The sequence below is a fragment of the Pseudorca crassidens genome, chromosome 13, assembly GCF_039906515.1.
Source record: "Pseudorca crassidens isolate mPseCra1 chromosome 13, mPseCra1.hap1, whole genome shotgun sequence".
In the NCBI taxonomy this organism is placed as follows: Eukaryota; Metazoa; Chordata; class Mammalia; order Artiodactyla; family Delphinidae; genus Pseudorca; species Pseudorca crassidens.
In genome coordinates this window covers 43,393,981-43,402,500 of record NC_090308.1, presented here as the reverse complement: position 1 = coordinate 43,402,500, position 8,520 = coordinate 43,393,981, and the positions used below count along the sequence as shown (strand labels likewise).

General features: G+C 35.1%; 1 protein-coding gene across 4 annotated transcripts in view; it reads left to right on the top strand.

Annotated features, from left to right (window-relative positions):
- The window catches only part of NT5DC1 (5'-nucleotidase domain containing 1), a 120,196-nt gene extending 112,597 nt beyond the window's left edge, over positions 1 to 7,599 (top strand). For 2 of the 4 annotated variants that reach the window (XM_067702303.1, XM_067702302.1), the window contains exons 11-12: positions 164 to 332; positions 5,899 to 7,599. In XM_067702303.1, the coding sequence (XP_067558404.1) occupies positions 164 to 332; positions 5,899 to 6,014 (285 nt within the window). In that variant the 3' untranslated portion in view covers positions 6,015 to 7,599. Of the gene's footprint in view, positions 1 to 163; positions 333 to 3,879; positions 5,567 to 5,898 lie in introns of those variants that run through there. The other 2 variants (XM_067702304.1, XM_067702305.1) reach the window with 2 other exon arrangements.
- Positions 7,600 to 8,520: the final 921 nt, after the last annotated feature.

The following is an 8,520-nucleotide window of genomic DNA, read 5'->3' as shown; positions in this document are numbered from 1 at the left end:
TTTGTTTTACTTTTTATATAGTATATAGTCTGGTTAAAGTTAAACAACTGAAATTGTTGTTCCACACAGTTGTTCTATTTTGATTTACTTACTGGTGGAAAAAACTTATAATGAGGTTGAACACTAATTAATCACAGTTTCGTTATTCTATTTCTTGTTTCAGGGACTGAAGGCAAAGCCTCTAAATAGATTATCTAAAAAATGGGGCTCTTTTTTTATTGATTCAGTTTCCAGACTGGAAAATACAGAAGATTCCTTGATTTATACATGGTCTTGTAAGAGAATCAGCACTTACAGCACTATTGCAATTCCAAGTATTGAAGCAATAGCAGGTAAGGCGGATAATACTTATAAAGCTTTACCTGCTGCTGGACAGTAATGACCTGAAGTACTAGAATTCTTTTCTTTCTTTTTTTAATTTTATTTATTTTTTTAATGAATTTATTTTACTTTATTTTTTTTGGCTGTGTTGGGTCTTTGTTGCCGCGCACGTTCTTTTCTCTAGTTGTGGCGACTGGGGGCTACTCTTCGTTGTGATGCACGGGCTTCTCATTGCAGTGGCTTCTCCTGTTGTGGAGCACCGGCTCTAGGCACGCGAGCTTCAGTAGTTGCGGCACACGGGCTCAGTAGTTGTGGCTTGCAGGCTCTAGAGCGCAGGCTCAGTAGTTATGGCACATGGGCTTAGTTGCTTCACGGCATGTGGGATCTTCCCGGACCAGGGCTCGAAACCATGTCTCCTGCATTGGCAGGTGGATTCTTAACCACTGCGCCACCAGGGAAGCCCTAGAATTCTTTTCTTTAAAAGAAGAAAATTTTCCCATGGCATTTATAGATTTTTCTTGGGTAACACCTAGATATGGCAGTTTAGGTAATTAAGACCTGCCTGTCCACTGGAGCCAACTACAAATGCTGTACTTTTTTTTTTTTTTTTTTAAGTCTGTCTGGAGTCATAGGAGAAAGCTAGGGAAGAGTTACCAGGACAGGATGCTAAGGAAGCCAAGTAAGGTGAACCTGACTTTGGGGGCTATTTTCCCCTTGTTTGCTAACTCAGGAGAAGGCACTCAAAGAAGTGAGTGGCCTTTTTGTAGTTTCATGAACCTACAGGGGTAGAAAGTAGAAGGTAGGGCCTGCCAAAGAAGGGGTGGGCCTGGTGGACTCTCTCAATCTCTGTTGAGACTCTGAAGGATGAATTAGAAATAGGCATTCACAGGAATTGAAGCTCAGCTTTAAATCAGCTGAATCCCTAAAACTGGATTGAGGAGATTCTAGATTGGTAGTGCCCCAAGACACCTGGTAAGAATTAATGACTGTCGTCTTTTGAGAAAGATATCATTCTAGGACTCAAATTATTTCAAAAAACAATACAAGGTTCAGCACATAATGAAAAATAACCAGGCACACAAGGGTACGAGACTACACTAACAGAAATAACCAAGTTCAAGTACAGAAAAGAAAGGAATGAGAAATTTGGTAGCTATATAAAAACTAGTAAAAAGTGGAAATTCTAAAATTGAAATATTAAAAAGTAAAAATTAAGAACTTAATGGATGGGTTTAACAGAAGATTAGACACAGGAAAAGTGAATTAGTACGCTGGAAAATAAGCCAAAAGAAAATAGCCACAATGAAGCCTGAAGAGAAAAAAGCATGGAAGATACGGAAAGGGACTAAGAGACACAGGAGATATAATGAGAAGGAATAAGATTCCTATAATTAGAAACTTAGGAGATGAGAGAATAGGCCAAAAGCAATAGCTACAACAAGCTTTCCAAAAATGATGAAAGAAAATAAGCCAAATGTTTAAGTAGCCCAAAGAACTGAAACACAATACATAAAGGGAAATCCCAACGTTAACTGCTAAAGACCAGATAACTAAGAAATATTAAAAGCAGTCAGAGAATGAAGACAGATTGATTTCAAAGGAGTACTTCATAAGAGTGTTAGACATCTGACATCTGACTCTTCCCAGAAACAAAAGAAGCCAAAAGACAGTAGAATGATATCTTTAAATTGCTGAAAGAAAATGCTTGTCAGTATTGATGAAATTCTATACCAAGTAAAGATATCATTAAAGAATAAAAGAAAAATATTTTTAGACAGACAAAAATGGAGAAAATGTATCTCTAGAAGACCTGCACAATATAGAAAATACTAAAGGGTCTTGTTCTTCATGCAAAAGTGAGAATGATCCCTCTTGGAAGACTGGAGATGAAAGAAGTGAATATACAGCAACAAAAGGATGTATGAATAAATTAAAATGAATATTTACAGTTAGAAACAATTTTTTAAAATCCTATGGGGTTTAAATAAAGAATTTTAGGACATATAGCACCAATGGCGTATAAATCACAAAATGGGACAGCTGGAGTTAAATGTGTTCTAACATCCTTTATTATATGGCAAAGGATGAGAGTATGTTAGATATTAAGTCAAAAATGCATCTCGTAATCTCTAAGATAACTACCAAAAGCACTGTAATGATACATGTACCGAACTAATTATGTAACATAATTTTAAAACCCCCCCCAAAAAAAATGGAGAGAAAAATGGGGAGAAATGGATGCAGAAAGTTTGAATATCAAGATAGAAAGAGACAATACCATGTTAATGGTAACCAAAAGAAAGTTAGAGTTAGCTCTATTAATGTGAAGGAAAAAAAATCCCTTAACTGAAAGAGAATCACTTCATAATAAAAAAATTCTGGTTTCAGAAATAGTATCACTGAAAGTCCGAGGTATTCACCCTCTCTTCTCTCAGGTCAGAATTTAATCCCTCCCTGTTTTCTCAATACCAAGAGACTGCTGAAAAATCTACTGTGCTTTAGAGGGGTATGTTTCTGCTTGCTTCTTAGTTTCCTGAAGTTCCCTTGAAGGGCTTGAGTCTAGAATCCGGTTCTCCACCCCTTTGTTTATAGCAGGTTCCAGCCCCTCACTTTTTGTGTCTGTAGCCCTTCAAGACTGCCAAAATCTCTTCTGGTTTTTCTGCTGCTAGTAACTGCCTCTGCCCCGCCCCCAGCCAGAATTCTGGTGCCTAAAGGGGAAAGCTGTGGCAGAATGTTGGCTCACTTCACTGCTGCTTGTTACTTCCCAGGAAGTGTTTGTCCTCGGGTCTTAGTTGCCTCTTCAACTCTCCAATAACTTCACTCTGATGTTTTTATTTTATCCAGCTTTTCTAGTTGTCTCAGCTCCAATTCAGAAGTGGAAGTCCACTTTTTTTTGAACCTCAGATTCTTCTTCCTTAAACTGGGTATACCACCCTCACAGGGTGGATATGAGAGAAAGTAAAGTAAGATATTTATCTGATATTTATTGGTAGGATGATGATGACCCTAAGATATGTGTGACCTTCCAAAAGGTCCATCCTCTATGCCATTATACAAATCCAGTATGTCAATATATCTTACTCACTGAAATAATATCTCATTCTCACCAGTTTCAAAAGATTGATTTTTTTTTCATTTTGTTCCATGCTTACACACATAAAATTAAAGAATATATTTCTTCCTTTCACATACAATTTTCCTATTAAAGAAATGGACCCTGTAACTTGAAGGGAGGGACTGGCCCAGGACTAAACTATTATTTTCAATTTTTTATATTTCACTCTTTCTTTCCTTCAAAGTGACTCAAATTTATAGTGAGAGAGTAGGGTTGTGTGATTATAGAAGTCACTGAATTATTCTAAAGTACCTGGATAGAAACTGTTCAGTGGGATATAGTTGTGAAATAGTAAAAAAGCCAAGGAAAAGTGACTCTCCATTATTCCAGGATTTAAATATTTCTCAAAAAATGGGAAAATAATCCCCTGTCTTCTGGGGTAATCACTTCTCCTTAAGGAAGCAGTAATAACATCTGTGGCTCCCATTTTCACTTTCCAAAAGCTTTCTTCCTCAGCACCCTGAAAAAGAATTTGGCAGAGCCTTTGTCTTCTAACTTCTCTTAGGACAAAATACTTGGACTCACCAGTAGTCAAACAAAGCTAAAGGAGTCGATTTGGGGTGGGGGGGAGAGTTAGAGGGTTGGTAAGTTATATTTGATTTGTCGATTTTGATGTCCAAGACATTGCCTCAAAAAGCAAAGTGTTAGTCTCTCTTTAACTTAGCACTCATTGCTTACGATCACATTCTCATAAGGAAATTATATCTCACACAGAATTTGAAATTTATTATTTCAGTAACATATTCAGTAAATTTGGATAGTACTGTGTAATTGACCCCCAAGTAAGAAAAACGGCTGAAAGAAAAATGGTGTGATGGTCATGGCTTTAGACATGTTGAAGATAGGATCTTTATATAAATGTTATCCTGCCAGTATCTTTAAAAAAGTCCCGAGAGTAGTTCTGTTTCTCTATGTGTTGTTTTACATTGAACTTACTGTTTAAGAATATTTGTTCATTTTGGTTCTCTTCATTTAATTATTAGATAATGTGGTTGATATTATGGTGTATTTAGTACACAGAGTTTAACAGAACATCATTGTGGTAAACAAGAATTTGGTTCTTTGTCTACCATTCTCTTTTCTTCCAAAATGCACCCAACAGTGACTTTTCTAAGACATGCAAATGTCTCCCTCTTGTTGAATCCCCAATCTGGATGTACTTGTTTAAACACAATAGTAATCTGATCTCAGTTGGGCTATTCCATACCCAGATTTCTTAACCTTAGTAGACTTTTTCTGCTACCTGGGAGAGAGAATAAAATTTTTGTTTTAAATGAGATAGGAAATGAAAAACAAACCTGATATTCCCCCTTTTTTGTATTCATGTAATGTTTCTTTATTCGTCAATATTCTGTTAGATGTGGTTCTCTCATTGACATTTAAATGCTTAGGAGGTATTTTTATAGATGTTATAAAAGTTTGCAATATACATTACCATGATGGTTGGTTTATAAGCATTTTGATAATGTAATCATTTTAACCTTATAACAGCTTTTAAAACATTTACTTTAGGAAGTGTGTAGGAAATACAGAGAAAGAGGTGGCTGGGTCAGCTCACAGCCTGTATCATTTTTGTGGCTTATAAGAAATCCAGGACCTCAGATGCACTATTTTAGAAACTCAGTTTTTATCAATGTACTTTCCAATGCCTTTTAATGAGCCTTTTTAGTGGCTCAAAATATGCTCCAGCTAATTTGAAGCAGTGAAGACCAGTGAAATTCACTAATACGAATGTTTTTCTGTTTATAGTAATCTTAGCTTTCTCTGGCCTCAGAAAGGCAGTGTTCCTTCTGCCCAATCTTTAGCACTAGTTTTCTCCTCATAAGGATTAACTATTTGGGTCTTAATAACTCTTACTGGCATTTAATATAAAGTATAATTTTTATGTTAGTATCATTTTCAAAATACTGAGTACTACTGTTTTACTTGTGAAATTTGTGAAATAAGGATGACTACCCACTATCTGCATGTGTAATGACTATCATTACATGACATATAACGTTTCACTTGTAATATTTCTGGTAATGGTTCTTTGAAGAGGCTTGGGAAGAAAATATCTGAAGGCTAGCTTTTGAGATACTTATATTGAAGATGTCACAGCGTCCCACCATCAATAAAGTATGAATTTTATGTTCTCTCCCCCCTCTTGTGGCTGTGTGTTTGTGTGTGTGCGTGTGTGTGTGTGTGTGATGCTTATCATATGGAAAAAGTTGCCATATTGTGCATATTAGAATTCTTATTTAGCTAAGCATTCAAAGATTATTCTTAGTAACTATTACTAAGGGCTATGAAGATTATTAGTTCTCATTTACCAGTTACATCATGCAACCTATCCAGGTGACAAAAGAAATATTAAAATTATGAAACTAAAAATGTTTTATTATCAATGACTATCAAATTTCGATTTGTTTATATTTATGAAAGTTCTTTTGAAATCTGCAGAATCTTTTTTTTTTCCCCAGAATTACCCCTGGACTACAAATTTACAAGTTTCTCTTCAAACAATTCAAAAACAGCAGGCTATTATCCAAACCCTCCATTGGTCTTATCAAATGATGGGAAACTGACAACCAAATAAACTATGTTTACTGAAAAATGAAGTGAAGAACTATATGTATAGCAAATGTACTGTAAAAATGTTAATTTTCAAAAACTACTGTAAAATGCTTTATAGAAACAAATTCTTAATGAAGTGACCAAGAAATTGGTATGTTTTTCCATAGGTCTCCTTTCTATAGAGATCATCTTGATACCCAACAACTCTCATTATGTTAAAATCTCAATATCTTAGAACTGAAAAGAATCTTACTAATATTTTCTATACTAGCAGTTCTGAGATTAGAATCACCTGGGGATATACATACATACACATGCATATTTACACATTTGCCTAGACCAGTGGTTCTCAAAGTGTGTTCCCCAAACCACTAGTGTAGCAGCACCTGCAAACTTGATAGAAATGCAAATTTACAGGCCCCATCCCAGACATACAGAATCAGAAACTCTGGGAATGGGACCCAGCAATCTGTGCTTAATTACAGTGTGGTTCACACTAAAGTTCAAGAACCATTGACTAGACCATAACCTCCAGACATTGGTTTAATTGGTCTGGGGATACAGATGAGCATTGATGTCTTTAATATGCCCCAGGAAAATGCAGCCAGAATTGAGAACAACTGATCTACACCTGTTGTTTCAACTTAAAGTTCAGAACACCAAGTCTAGTAAGATTAAATTATTTTAACTATGCTATTTTTGTGGTTACCAAAGCAAGGAAGTAGACATGATGTCTTCTGAGACTACACAGCCATAATGGGACAGGGATGATAGAGAAGCCAACTATTTCAGCCTCCAATGTTACCCATTAGGGTTTTTTTCCTCCCTAATAATGTTAAAGGCTGTTTACTTCACTCTAAGGCTTGTATTCTCAGTGGGGCAAAAATCGGTTCTTGGGGTGAAAAAAATCTTAGTATAACGCAATGGATAATGGTCCTCCATATCTCAACCCTACTCAATAAAATCTTATTCCTTAGTATTAATTTCTCTCATTAGGGAGAAATGTAATTTAAAGTTAAATTTATTAAATATTTTTCTCCTAGGGCGGGGGGGGGGTGATAATGAAAAGAGAGGTTGAGAAAAATTGCTTTAAGAGGTTTTATAGTTATACTACAATCCAGGATTATTGTGTTCGATGTGCTAATGTATAGTCATATTAGTAGCTGTTTGCTGCAAGATGTTTGGACCCAGATAATGTTTACAATATAAAGTCTTGGCTACTCTTTATGCTGTAATTTTACCCTGTCCATCATGGACATATCAGAAAACACTGGTCACCATCATTTTACTTGGATTGTAGCAGAGAATTTAACGTATTGATGGATGCAATGAAGTTAAGTATTTTGTTAAATTTTTAAGTGCTCAGATAATCCCAAATATATTGTGGGGATCAGTAAACGGTTACTGATTTTTTTTCCTCAAAGTCAGTAGCTTTCTTCAATATCTACTAATAAATGTGATTGTCTTTGAAATTGAATTCCAAAATCTTATTGGAATATAATAAAGAGCATACATAATCAAGCTTAGGGCTTAAGTGAAAGATGCTGTTTCATGTAAACTTTCAGTAGACATTTGATTTCTTTTAAAAATAAAGCTCTTTTTCCTTATGCATGTTTATTTTGTCAATGGCAAAGAATAATACATCTTTAAATGCTTATAAACTGCTCTTGTTAATATGAAAAATGCGAACTCCAAGGTAAGAAGTTAATTGCATTTTTTTGGCCACTGAAGAGTCAAAAAAATTCACTCAAGTCAGAAGTTCTAGTCCTACTTTTACCAGCAGCTACCAAAGAAATCTGAACAAGTTACCACCTAACCTGACCTTAGTCTTTTCCATCTTGTGAAAAAGATGGTTAAGAGTTTATATCCAAGTTTCCTCCCACTTTTCTAGCAGAGTCAGTCAGTGCTTCTGTTGGACTGTAATTAGACTTTAAAAATTTTTTATTTGTTTCTAAAAAGTGTTTCTAATTGTATATGAAGAGTAAAAATAATCATCAAAAATGGTATATTTAAAATTTAAAAGAGAATATTAGAGAAGAAAAGCTGTATATTCTTTAATAAAGTTACATGAAATAAGAAAGCAGGAAAATTGTGTTAACGGACAGAGGACTTAAATTTAATATTAGCATACAGGCCTATGAAGCCACCATCGTCCTGATACCAAAATAAGACAAAGACACTACCAAAAAAGAAAATTACAGGCCAATATCTTTGAAGAATATAGATGCAAAAATTCTCAACAAAATATTAGCATACCAAATCAAACAACACAGAAAAAGGATCCTACACCACGACCAAGTTGGATTCATCCCAGGGTCACAAGGATGGTTCAACATACGCAAATCAATCAATGTGATACACCAGATCAACAAAAGAAAAGACAAAAACTACATGATCATCTCAATAGATGCAGAAAAAGCTTTTGATAAAATTCAACATCCACTCATGATAAAAACTCTTACCAAAGTGGGTATAGAGGGAAAATATCTCAACATAATAAAAGCTATTTATGACAAACCCACAGCCAA